Source organism: Camelus dromedarius, chromosome 5, assembly GCF_036321535.1.
Source record: "Camelus dromedarius isolate mCamDro1 chromosome 5, mCamDro1.pat, whole genome shotgun sequence".
Taxonomy (NCBI): Eukaryota; Metazoa; Chordata; class Mammalia; order Artiodactyla; family Camelidae; genus Camelus; species Camelus dromedarius.
Window position 1 is genome coordinate 93565007 of NC_087440.1, and position 13297 is coordinate 93578303.

At 62.1% G+C, this 13297-nt stretch overlaps 1 protein-coding gene across 6 annotated transcripts; it reads right to left on the minus strand.

The window, feature by feature from the left end:
• Positions 1–1976: 1976 nt before the first annotated feature.
• Positions 1977–12432, minus strand: GPR132 (G protein-coupled receptor 132). Of its 6 annotated transcripts, none has more exons than XM_010998612.3 (3): positions 12326–12432; positions 7582–7671; positions 1977–4240 (listed from the first exon to the last, which is right to left on the minus strand). In XM_010998612.3, the coding sequence occupies exons 2-3, from the start codon at positions 7586–7588 to the stop codon at positions 3138–3140; spliced, it is 1110 nt and encodes a 369-aa protein (XP_010996914.1). In that variant the 5' UTR covers positions 7589–7671; positions 12326–12432; the 3' UTR covers positions 1977–3137. The 6 variants fall into 6 exon arrangements, with proteins under 6 accessions (XP_010996914.1, XP_031310328.1, XP_064342410.1 ...); XM_031454468.2 differs by having other exon boundaries at positions 1977–4800; XM_064486340.1 differs by having other exon boundaries at positions 12264–12345.
• Positions 12433–13297: the final 865 nt, after the last annotated feature.

Sequence of the window (13297 nt, forward strand, 5' to 3'; positions counted from 1 at the left end):
CCTCCCCAGCTGCTCCCCAGGGTCTCAGCTCCAGGGCAGGGAGGGCCTCACTCCATCGGGGTCCCCCTCCCACCCCTCCACTAAGCTGAGTGGGGCCGCACACTGAGGATGGCGGATTGGTCTCTAAGTGTGATGCCCGACCTGGCTGGGCCCTGAACACAGAGCTTCTGGTCCCCAGAGCGACTGCCCCTCCAAGTGTCCATCTTCTAATTTCCTGGGGGCCCATGTCATCCCTGCACGCACCCTCCGAGAGCCCTGGGGGCGGAGGCCCTCCGAGGAACACCCCCGGCAAAGTCCCAGCAGCCCCACATCTGAACCGGGTGCTCCTGGGGCCTGAGCCCTGCCCCCTATACTCCCAGCTCCCAGGGATGAGCTGGGGGCTGGGCAGGCCTCGGTGGCAAACCACCCAGGAGGAAAGGGGCTGCTTATTGGTCACACGCTGTCACAAAAGATGAAGCAGGGAGAGTCCCAGCCTGGGTGTGAAGACTGGTCTTGAACTAAGGGAAACCCCTTTGCTGGGGGTGGGGGTGGGGTGCATCCAGAGTCACGTGACACACATGCGCATAAACCAGGTGGTCCCCGAGACAGCGAGAGAGGCCCGAGGGCTGGCCTGGAGGGGGTGTGGGGGTGGTAGACAGGCACCCGGCCGGGCCCCCCAAGGCTGGGCCCCCAACCCTGGGCCGGTGCAGACTCCTGCTCCCTGCGTCTCTCACCTGGGCTCCTCCGTTTTCCAGGACCTTTCTCTCGTCCTTCTTGTTGTTTAAAAGCATTAGAGCCTCAGATGTGGCTGGGCCCCCTCTGCTGAGCCCCTTCAAACCGGGCTGGGCTCTTTCAGACCCGGCGCTTCTGACAGGAAAGGCAGGGCCCCAAGGAAAGGGCAGCTCTGGGGGCGACGGGGCCTCCCCGACACCCACCTCTCCCCGCTGGAGCCTGTCCAGGCCAGACTGCGTGGTCCGCATCCAGGAGTCTGGGGAGACCCAGTGCTTTGGGGGGTCCTAGAGACGGAGCAGTCGTCTCCAGATGGCCAGAGAGGGACCCGAGGCAGGTCTGATGGCAGAGGGGCTGGCTGGCCCAGGAGGGGCCTCTCGGAGGCCTCGGACCTGACTCTGGGGGAGGGGGAAGGAGGGAGCAACTGGGGGACAGTGCACAGCTGACAGGTGCGACTCCTGGAGGCAGGTGTGACTCCTGGAGGCAGGTGTGGAGGGCTTGGGTGGTGACCATGCCTCCCCGCGTTTGTCATGGCACGGCGGGGTGGGCAGCGACAGGCGCAGAGCGAGTCGGGGTGAGTGGCGAGCGTGGGGCCGTTCCTGCCCGGGGACCACGCAGCGCGGTTCTGGCTCCTTCTTGCCATTTGCAGTGGGTGGGCTTGGCCCCCGAAGGGCACCTCTGCCTCCAACCCCATGGCCCCTGTGGACAGGACCTTATTTCGAAGTATGGGTGTCGCTCCCTATTTGCAGGCATCACAAGTAAGGATCAGCTGACGGGATCGTCCCAGATTATCCAGGTGAGCCCTGAATCCAGGGAGCCAGAGGGGAGACGGAGGAGGAGGCCGCGCGAGACGGGGTGGGCCTGGGAGTGACGTGGCCACGAGCCCAGGGCGGCCAAGGCTGGCGCAACACCCGGGCTGAGAGTGAGGCCAGGCGCCGCCTCCCCCGGAGCCTCAGGAGGGACTGCCCTGCCCACAGCCTGCTCTCAGGCTCCCGGCCCCAGACGGGGAGAACACCGCGTCTGCTCTAAGCCGCTCGGCTTGCGGTAGTGACAGCGGCCCAGGAAGCGAACAGGCCCTATCTCACTGTGGAAACGTCCTGCGATCCCAGCCTTGACCCGCCGGCTGCTCCTGGGGCCCCTGCCCGTCACTTGGCGAGCCCACCGCACGGCCCCTCACGGGCTTGGCCTCCAGGAAAGCCCTGGAGGGGACACCTGCCTGCATAGGCGCGATGACAGTTTTCTACTTAAAAAGGAAGTTGGCACCCACGGTTGTTTCATATTTTTATTTCTAAACGTGTTTTCTAAACCGCGTATCTTCTCAGTCTCTCCCGTGAAGAAGGCCACTCTGCGGCTGCCCAGGGAGCCGAGAGCCCCGGTCCATCCAGGCGGTTCCGGGCCGCTGTGCTGCGGGCACGGGGGGCGTGCCTGAGGCAGAGCTAGTGGGTCAGCCCCCACCTGACCCGACCCCACCACTAAGGGCAGGGTCGCTGGCCCTGTCACAGATGGGGAAACCGAGGCGGCCGTGTGACCTGGCCCGATGGGGCTGGTTGGGGCAGGACCCGGATCTCACTCAGCTGTGCAGGTTCCCGGGAGCCCACTGTCTCCCCGAGCACCCAGTTCTGTGCTCCGTCCGTGCTCCATCGGTGCCTTGGTGAGGGGCTGGACTGGCCCGAACCCGCAACCAGCTTCTCCCCGGACAACCAAGCCGGGAAGCCTTGATGAGAAGAAATCGCAGCCATTCTCCAAGCCCGGTGGCAACACATCACCCTTCCTGGGGTGCACAGCGGACACCTGGCTGACGGTGTCCCTGACAGGGTACCTGGGCTCCCTGCAGGACGCGTGGGCTGCACCCGCCCCGCAGCTCCCCTGAGCGTCTGCAGCCCAGTGCAGCATCAGCCGCAGCCGAGGGCCCTCGGGGCTGGGCTCCTGGCCCCTGGTGACCAGGCCTGCCTGCACGAAGGTTCTGAGGCAGAAGCACAGAGGCCCCGCCATCTCCCTTCCAAGCCATTCAGGCGACGCCTGCAGAAAAGCACAGACAATAAAGTGATCACTTGGGGGCTGACAGGCACCTCCCCGTGCACGGCTGGGCCAGCTGCCAGCAGCCCCAGACAGGCACACGGCCACTGCCAGCGGCCCTGCTGTTTGCTAATAGCCGAGAGCCGGCCAGAGCACGCCCTCCTGCCTGCCGCGCGCTCTCCCGCAGCCTGGAAGGCGCCCTCACTCTGGTGTGCCGCCACCTTCTCATGGGGTTTCTGTACCCAGTGGGGACGCCTGGGAGACCGGGACCCCCAAGGGGCAGGCTCCAAGCATGAGAAATTGGTGGTGTGTCATCTGGACGGGGCTCCACAGCTGGCGCCGTGGACACTGGCTGGCGGGCTCAGTGGCAGAGAAGTCATGGTGCCGGTGTCCTGCCCTGCGGCAGGCTGAGCTCAGCACGTGTCCTCGGTCAGCCTCTCCAGGGCACCCAGCCGTGGCCCGGGCACGTGGACAGGCCCGGGGAGTGTGCAGCCATCTGTGAGTGGCGTGGGCAGCTGCACCTCCTCCGAGTCCTTGGAACACGTGAGCTTGGTGACGTCCGCCTTTGTGGACAACTTTTTCCACTCCTTATGGATTCTGCACAATTCTTGGCGCGAAAGTCCCGTGGCCAGCATGTAGATGATGGGGTCGGCCACGCTGTTGACCGTGGCCAGGCCCAGGAACACCATGGAGGTGGTGTACAGTCTGGCTTCGAAGGCACACACAGAGTCGGCATCTCCCCTGTAGTAGGAGAAGGCGACGGCTTTGGCCAGGAGCACCAGGTGATAGGGAGCGAAGCAGAACAGGAAGATGGCCACGACCGCGATGGCCAGCTGCTTCACCTTGGCCTTCTGGGTGGCGCTCAGGCCAGTGCTCAGCTTGGTGCTCCGGAAGATACGCTGGTTGGTGAAGGTGATGATGGACATGGGGGCGGCAAAGCCTGCCGTGAACCTCGCGTAGTAGTACACTGCCACCCTGCGGTTCATTGGCAGCGTCTCGAAGCAGGTGTCATTGTCCTCCATTTGAAACACCGGGTAATGGACGAGCCCGACAAGGATGAAGATGGAGGCTGAGACCAGCACGGCGGTCTTCTGGTGGCGGCGGCCCCGGCTCTCCAGCGCGTACACCACTGCTACGAAGCGGTCGCAGGAGACACAGCACAGGAAGAGGATGCTGACGTAGAGGTTGCAGAAGAAGATGTAGGCGGTCACCTTGCAGGCCCAGGGGCCCAGGGTCCAGCGGTGCTGCCTCTGGACGTAGATGACCCAGAGCGGCAGGGTGCCGATGTAGAGCAGCTCGCAGAGTGCCAGGCAGAAGAGGTAGACGGCCAGCACGTTGCCCTGCAGCGCCTGCAGCAGCGTCAGCCACGCCGTCAGGCAGTTGGCCGGGAGACCCAGCGTGCACACGGCGCTGTACACCGCCACCAGGAACACCCTGCTCTCCTCGAAGGACATGGTGCAGTTTGGCGGGGGCGCGCCAGTCCACAGGGCAGGGCTGGTTGCTGACGTGCCGTTTCCTGTGGGACAGAGACAAGCCTGAGGGCGGGTGTCCCTGGAACCGCCTGGAAGAGACTTGGCGGCGCTCAGGAAGGCAAGAGGGCTCATGGCCGCCCCAGACAGGACACACCGGGGGCTGAACGGTTTCCAGCGGGTGCTGTTGTTGAGCCGGGGTTGGGGGTGGGGGCTAGGCTGGTTTCTTTGCTTGTCTGTTCCTTGGTGGAGGTGCTGGGGATTGAACTGGGACCTTGTGCATGCTAAGTACATGCTCCACTGCTGAGCTGTACCCTCCCCCAAACGTCCCCTTTCTATAAGGACACAGTCATAGGGGGTCAGGGCCACCCAAATGACCCCATTTTAACTTGGTGGCCTCTGTAAAGGCCCCACCTCCAAGTGCAGTCACCTTCTGAGGGCCTGGGGGTTTGGGCTTCAGCGTGTCTTTTTGGGGGGAGCACGATTCACCCCATCACAGAGGCGAACAGAGAGTCAACTCTCTTCTCCAGCACACAAACAACACTTGGAAATATGACCTCCATGAGCGGCAAAGACGCGGTCTGCATTCTGTCCACAGGGCCGGCGGCTTGGAGACCAGTGATCGAAGGGTCACATTAAGAAACCCATTTGGAGGAGGGAGGGTATTAAAAAACAGACAGATAAATAAATAAATAAACCTAATTACCCCCCCCAAAAAACCCCAAATCAAAAAATATGATGTAGCAATTTATTTTTTTAAAAAAAAGGGGACATTTACACACAGGGCACACACAGAAGAAGACAGCGCCAGGCCAGGGAGCCATGGGCTGCAGGCAGCGGGCCTCCGAGGAGCCAGCCCCGCCCGCGTCTGGCCCGGGCCTCAGCCCCCGGCGCACGCGAGGCTGAGTGTGGGGTCTCACCCCCGGCCCGAGCACCTCTGCCGCAGCAGCCCGAGCAAACAGCACGTCTTCCCTCGGCTTGACTGAGTTTGCTTCTCGCTCTGTTTTCCTCTCCTGCTGGTTTGGAGGTCACTGAGGCTATTTTCAGTCTTTCTGAGAGAGCCCTAGACAGTCTCGTGTTTGTGTGTGTGTGTGTGTGTGTGTGTGTGTCTAAATGTCTGGAGTTACTCAGAGCCGCCACCCTCCTGAACGGGCAGGAACCCTGGGGCACTGTCACTCCGAAGCCGCGTGTCTGGCGCGTGTGCGGCTCTGTCCGGTTACCTCAGGGCCGGGTCCTCTGTCTGTTTAACCCTGCACGTTGGCTGGTGCTGGTGCTGCCCGCGGTGGTTGGTGGCCGTGACCTCGCACCACCTGTCCCTGCTCCCAGCGGCCGTGAGTTGGCCACAGGGCTCCCTTCCTTCACTCCTGCCTTCCTGAGGTCGCGCCCTCCTTCCCCCGGGGCACCCCTTACAAACCCTGTGAGTAGAGCCTGCCCTCAGCTCCGGTTCACCTGAAATGCACCTTCACCCCAATTCTGGAGGGGTTTCCTGAGGACGACGAAGCCCCGCCCCGCTGGAGCCCGTCTTCTGGCTCCGGGTGCTGCGGGGCGGCCGCTTGCCGTCCAGCCGCCGCGCCCTCCGGCCCCACCTGGCGCCTGTGGCGCCGCTCCCTTGTTCTCCCCAGGGTTTAAATTCTAGTGAAACAGCCACAGTGTGAAAGCTGCCACCTTAACCGTCCTGAGCGCGCAGTTCAGTGGTGTTAAGCACAGCCCCAGGGCTGCACAGCCGCCGCCACCACCCACCTCCAGGACCCTCTCCTCGCCCCTAAGGGAAGCCCTGTCCCCTGAACGGGGACACTCGCTCCCCACGCCCTCCCCTTCCCCCTGGCCCCCGCGTGAGGGGTCATAAAGAACGGGTCCTTCTCAGCATCGTGTCCTCAGGACGCTTCCCCGTGCCGGCCCGTGTCCGGACGCCCTTCCTACCTAAGGCTGAGCGGTACCCTGGCATGTGGACGGGCCATGCTAGGTTTACCCAGTCGCCTGCCCGTGGCCACTGGGCGGCTTCCACACTTTGGCTGCTGTGAACGTGAGTGTGCAAATACCTCCTCGAGACCCATTTTCACCTCTTTTGTGTGCGGCTCGGAGTGGGATCGCTGGAGCACACGGTGAGTCTCTTTTTAAACTTTCCTTTGAGGGGGAGGTATTTAGGTCGGTTGGTTTGTTTTCCGCGGAGGCACCAAGGATTAAACCCAGGGCCTCGTGCATGCTGAGCACGCGCTCTACCGCTGAGCGATATCCCCACCTTTTTTTTTTTTTTAAAGCTTTTGAGGAACCTCCATACTGTCCTCCCTGGCACATGGTCCCTTTTACGTTCCCACCAACAGTGCACGAGGGCTCCCGTTTGTTCACGTCCTCACCGGCACTTGGTATTTTGGTTTTGGCAGTGGCCATCCCAGTGGGTGTGAGGGGTCACTTCTCTGGGCCCCCCCCCCACTGCCCTAACACCCTGGGACTGGAGCTCCATTCTCCATGTGGACGGAGGTGTGACCGAGTGCCCCGATCCAGTGGTCGGTTCTCTGTGCCAGAGCTGGGCTCCGCCCAGCAGAGGGGTTGAGAGGCCGGGGGAGCCCCGGGCCACGGAGGGCGGTCCTCTGGTGGGAGAGAGGTGACATCCTGCCTTTGCACGGGCGGTCCCCTCCTGGACGGCTCTTCCCCTCTGGACACACGAGTCCTCCACAGTGCCTGCCACTCTCCCTGGTCCCCAGCATTGCCCTGTCTCCATCCCATCCCTCTCGATGGTCACACACCCCTGGGGGCAGAGTGTAAGGGGACCTAAACCCAGGTAGAGGCCCTCGTGAGGCCTGTGACCTCCCAGCCGTCAGAGAGGCTCTGGTTCTCTCCCTGCTCCCCTTCACCCCCTCCAGCACCGCCCCCACCTCACAGCGCACCTACTGGACTCTGAGTGTGGCTCTGTCACAGGCCACCTGCTCGGGGCCGCACGGCCACACCAAGCCTCCAGTCTCCACCTCTCCAAGCCCCCTGGTGACCAGCCCTGGGCACACAGGTGAGAGCCCCTGCACCCACCAACAGTGCACACAGAGGACCCTGATTCCTGGGGAAAGAGCCCCTGAGTGGGGATGGATGAGTCCCCAGAGAAGGGGAGAGTCTCTGCAGGGTATCTGGGCCTTGGCAGACAGAGCCTGGGATTGCCCCTCAGCCCTGCTGCTGGTGTTCGCTAGCACTTCAAGAGAATAAAGAAATGGGAGCTGCCTGCGTCTTGGCAGAGGGCCTCCAGCTTTGCTGTTTCCGAGTTTATTTTGATAAATCTAGTTTTGCATGTGAACTTCTGCATTAATTGCCCCTGTTACGAGACAAAGTGCATTGTAGCAAAACTCTCACCGGCTCGCTGCTGAGTGTTTGAAGTCAAAGGAGACATGGGGGTGGGTCTCACCTGGCATGTTTTCCAGCTCAGTCTCAGGGGGGCGCTGCAGTACACGTCACATGCCTGTTGAGAGGTTTACTCCAGGAGTTTTAAAGTGACCTAGAGAAAGAGTAGGTTGAAATTGCTTTAGGGAAATCAGATTAAATTACAAATTAAGTCATTTGACGAATGGTTAGTTAAAATTTGCTACATGCCAAGTCTTGTATTTATCCTGTGGGATACAACAGCAGATCCTTGATATGTAAAGAGCTCCTACAAACCAACAAAAATAGAAGGGTCAAAGCCAATCAGCAGATCATTTGCAGAAGAAGTAAAAATAGCTCCTAAAAATTCAAAAAATGCTCAACTCCGCTTATGTAGTTAAAGAAACAGAAACATTCATATAGTAGTCTTTTTCTCGCCTATCAGGTTGGCAAAAATGAAGAACTTTAATTCTTAGTGTTGGTGAGACAATGGAGACGTGGGTACTTTTTACTGTGTTCATGGGAGCACAAACTGGCACAAATGTTTTGGAGCACAATTTTGCACCATGGCTTAAAAAATCTTCAACATGCTTAACTTTGGATCTGGTAAAATCCTTTCTAGGAGTTCTTCTTGGTGAAGTAATTATCTGAGATCCAAAGTGCATAGACATCACCCCTGTGAAAGGGACCAGGACCCCGGGACAGTGACCACGGCGGCCTCAGTGCACAGAGGTAGGCAGGCACAGCGGGTGCTGGCAGGCGGGGGGTGGAATTCCAGGCACCCTGTCTCTCAGCTGCCCTCTCTAACCAGAGGTGCCCCTGAGGTAAGCTCCGTTCTACCAGCCAGATAGGGTCCGGGGGAGGCAAGCGCTCTTAACTTTTTCCTCAGGGAACTGGGCTAGAGAGGTGTCACCACCTGTGCCCCAGCCCCCACCCCAAGCCACCTGCCAGCTGGAGACCCCACCCCGCGGGGAGCCAGCACCGCAGCCACCCCGCCCCGCTCCCCGCCCCGCCCCCGGCGGCGGCTGCGCTGCGGGTAGATTCCCCTCAGGCCCTCCTTTGGCAAGTGCACTTTAGCAGCCGGAAATACCAGATGTTTACCTGAAACTACAGAGAGTTCACTGAAACTTAGAATTTGTAAGTAAGACCTCAGAACGAGAGGCGAAGATAAGATGCTGAGGCAAGAAAGAATCAAGAAACGGTATCTCCCAAGCCTTTTGAAAACTTTTGAAACTGACATCGCCTGACTGCCAGCAGGGGTGGGCCTGGAGGGTCACTGGGACCCCCCGCCCACCCTTGCCCCCGGGACTCATCCAGCACCCCCGCAAGGTGGGGAAGGGTCCAATCCTGCGGATACTCTGGCTGAGGTCTACACCTGGCCTAGGAGGACCCTGCGTGGAACTCTGCCTTCCAACGAGATGGTCCAAGGCCCTGAGGGCTGTCACCTGGGGGGGCCGTCAGCTCCGGGGGTGAGGGAGGGATAAGCCTGAGGAAGGGGGCGTCCAGAGGGTCTCCAACCGTGAGGGTGGCCCACATGAGCTGTGAGGACACCAGCCCAGCTGGGAGCAGTCCAGAGGCCCCGAGCCCCAGGAGCGGGGGGCGGGCACCACCGGCCTCACCCTGGGCCCGACCCCTTCCCCAGAACCGTGACTCTGGAAAGCTGGAGGACAGCCCCTTCCCCAGGGGCTGCGTGGCACCCTCCTCCCTGATGAAGCTGGGAGCAGAGCAGGGCTCATGTTTCTAGAAGCCACTTCTGCAAAAGCGGGAGGAAGTGGCCCAACCGACAGTGTGCATCCCTCGGGCTGAGGCCCGTGGGCAGAGCAGCGGTGGGCGAAGCAGACCCCGGGGCCTGCACTTCGTCCGTCCGAGGGCACCGGCTGGCCCTCTGCTTGCCCCCCTGCCCCGTGCAGCCAGTGCAGAACAAAGCTTGATGTACAGATCCGGGGCCACGTCCCTGACCATCAGGCGCCAACAGTCCGCCTGGATGGATGAGATGGGGGCTGGAAGGGACCACATCGAAGAAACAGCGGCCCCGGCACAAGGCCCAGGCCAGAGCAGCCAGGTGGTGGGACGGCCCGGGCGAGGGGAGCGTGTCCCCACACCCAGTGCGCAGTCTTCGCCACCCCTCTCGCCCCTCCCCCATGCCGACAGGGCTGGGCACCTACCCCTCCACCCACTCCCAGGCCCAGCCCCCGGCCTCCGGGCCGTCTGCTCCCCAGAGCTCATCCTGTCTTCGGGCTTTGTCCCGGCCGGTCCTGCCCGATGGAAGCACGGCTGCAGGTCTCAGCCCCAGGCCCGCTCCCAGGGTCTTCGTGGCTCCAGTGACACGGACACTTCCGGCTTGCTCCCCTGTCCTTGCTCCCTGTGTGTCCTCCTGACCCATGAGCTGAGCAACCCAGCGTCAGTGGGTCTTGTGTCGTCCTTGGTTGACAGCTGGGACACCTGGCAGCCGCGCCCTAGGTGTGGAGCAGGAGCCTGGCCGGGGTAGCAGCGGACTGTCCCCTCTCGGCGTCCGCCCTGCACCAGCCCCAGAGCGCCCAGAGCCCATCCCCGCTGGCAGCTGGGGCTCTTGCCGGCCCAGGTCCAGTGGGCCTGGGGCCTGGTCCTCTCTGCCTGCCTGCACACAGTAACCTGCTTTTCCTCGCCTGCCCCACGTCCCCACCTGCCTTTGGGCAGTCTCAGCTCTGGGGCAGGTGGAGGGACAGACCCCACACGAGGCCTCGGGGAGGACAGCCCGCCACGCCCACAGCGCCAGCCTGGGCCTGGTGGGCTTGGGGTCTCTGTCCCCGACCTGGGCTCTGGGGCAGGCACAGGCCATGGAACGAAGCCTGAAGCCCCTTCCCTCCCCGGGCCTGGGCTCCAGCGGCCCCAGCCCTAGCCCCTGCCAGCCCTGGGCCCCACCCTGGTGCCTGCACGAGCCCTAAGGCCTTCAACCCAAACCTTCCTCCCCGCGGGGCCAACCCTGCCCCCTCAGCAGATTCCAGGTGCCGCCCCGCCCCCGCCCCCATACGCTCACCTGCGGCCTGTCTGCTGGTTACTTTTAATGAAGGAAGATTCACCCGCAGAGGTCTGGGGGCGTCACTCTGGCTTACACAGGGGACAACTTGAATTTGATGCTAGAACAGCCTGTGTGTGGCCTAAACATACCTTGTCCATCTGCTTTAATTATTAAAGAAAAGGGCGCACTGACCAGAAGCAGAGAACGTCCGAGCGGAAGCCCCTCCCGCCCTGGGACGCCTGCGCGGGCCCTCCTTCTGTGACGACCCCCTCCCGGGGGCCGGGCCGGGCTGACTCCCTGTGTCCTGCTGGTCTGGTTTTATCAACATCTTGTGGGAATGTATCCCTGACTTCTTTAATGTTCGTGTTCTGACAAGATACAAAACTGTGCTGGAAACCCTGCGTCTCCAGAGCAGGTCCCGTCATCTGAGAGCTGTCTCCTGGGCTCTAGTCCCCAGTTTGGCTCAAATAAAACTCTTCTCTTCCTACTAGAGATTGTTCATGGATTATTTCCACTGACCCTTTCAATCCATTGTTATGTAAATAAGCCCGTTTTGCGGACAGGAGCTGCGGTGGACACTCACAGGACGGGGTGGAGTGACCTGGCCCCCAGTGCTCTCCCCAGGTGCTCCAGGCCCTGCGTCTGCCGCGTGTCCCTCCCGGCATTTAAAACACACTGCAGCCGTTTCACCGCGGGCCGCTGCAAACGGGCACAGAAGCGCAGCGGAGAAGCCTGTCCAGCACGTGCCCTCCTGGCTTCCCTTGCAGGTTCTAAGGAGCGGCTCCCCAGGACGCCCGGAATCCGGCTCTCGTCTGGTGGGTTTGCTGTAACGTCTTTCACCGTTTCACCACGGCCGGCCTTTGGGGCTCTTTCCAATCTCTTGCTCCCGCCTCCTCACACCCAGACCTTGGGCCTCACTTCTGTCCTTGTGCATCGGTTAGACTTTGGCGAGGGAACTGCTGAGTTCCTACCTATGCTCTGAGGCAGCTGGACTGGGGCCTCTGTTTCACCGCTGGCACAGGGGGACCCACCCTCACTCCTCCCACCACCGGTTAAAACGCACCTGCATTTCCTTGAGTGCTAATGAGGTTGAACTCCCTCCCCAAACACACATCTGCTGTCCCACCTCTGTCCTCCCCGCTCCGCCTGGCGGGTCCTCTGACATCACTTGTCACCGTCCAGGCAGAGGGACGCCCGGAAGAACCACCCTTCCCGCTGCCCATCCTCCGTGGCCAGCCCCTGCCCGCCGCTCTCCGCGGACACTGATGGGACACTCCACTGTGCCCCAGGACCGTGCCCTGTGACCGGGCTGGTCGCCCACCCCTCAGAGACCCCGCTGTCCTGCTGGCTGGACTCCTGCCCACGTGACCGGGCCCAGGCAGCCCCTGGAGGCCAGGGTGAGAGGCCCTTTATGCCCGACCCCGCCAGACGCCTGCGATTCAGCAGCAAGCACGTGGCACCAGCCCGGGAAGCTCGGAGTGCCTGGACCAGGGCGAGGAGACGGTCCCTGGACAAGCCAGCCCCTAGCTCCTGCCTCCCGCCCCAGCCAGCCGTCTGGTGGGGACCGTGCTGGAGGAAATCTCAGGGCGGGCAGAGGCGCCAAAGCTACAACAGAGGGCTGCCCCTCCCCCAGTTCCCCCCCCCACCACGTTTGTGGTCAGTGGTGCCCTGGATCTCTCTGGGTGAAGGATCCCAGGTTAATACCCCCCACCTTTACACCAACGAATCACCTCTGCTCTCAGGACCCATCCCCCGGCCCTGACTGCTCCCAGCACGTGGGCCCTGGACTCACTCTGAGCTCATCCTGACAGCCGGCCTCATACTCTCTGTAGACGCAGCTGAGAGCTTTCAGGAAGTAGCCAGGGTCCAAGTGTGTTCTCTCTGAAACTCCCCTAACCGCAAACAGAGCGAGACCTGGGGTTGGCCAACCCGGCTCGGTTGTCATCCTGCTGGTGGTGAGACAGCGGCCTCACCACTTTCATGGGGGGCAGATGGCAGAAAGCGGGGCCCATCCCATTTCTCCTCATGGTTCTGACGACACCCAGACCTGCGTTCGCTCTGGGCCTTCCTAGGCGGCTTGGACCTGGGACCAGCTCACACAAGCTACTGGCGCCTGGGGTCCCCAGACAAATGGGGCTGGACACAGAGGCTGGTGTGGCCCCTCGCGGGCGAGGCAGGCACAGAGCAGAGCAGCCTCCAAGAGCCTGGCCCTCCCAGGGACACCCATGGGACTGCAGCACAGAACAGCCCGCCACGGCCCCAGGACAGCGCCTGCCCCCAGCACCCAGCCATTTCACATGGAGCCCAGCCTCCTTTCCGTCTGGGGGTGGTGCCCCGTGGGGGGAAAGGCCCAACACACCCACCCTTGGCACTGTCTCTGAGTCCCCAGAGCCAACACCAGCCAGGCCAGGTGGCTCTGTGGGTGGGTTTCCACATGAAGGGCCACGTGGGGTCCCCTGGGACACAGTGTCCATGCTGGCTAGTGGGGCTGTGTCTCCTTCTCTCTCTCTGGCTTGCAAGACCCCAGACAAAAGTTCATGGCCAGTGTCCTCAGAAGATGCTGGGGGGTTGCATGTGACCCACGGCCTTGCCTGCCCACCTTGGGCCCAACAGGCTGGTTCTGGGTTCCGGGGTTTGGCAGAGCACTGTGGGCCCTCCATGTGTCCACCACGGAGGTCCTGGCTTTTCAGCCCAGGGCAAGGCTAGACCCCCTGACATCTGGGGGCCATCTGTGCCCAGCACCACAGCAGGGGAAGTAGGCACC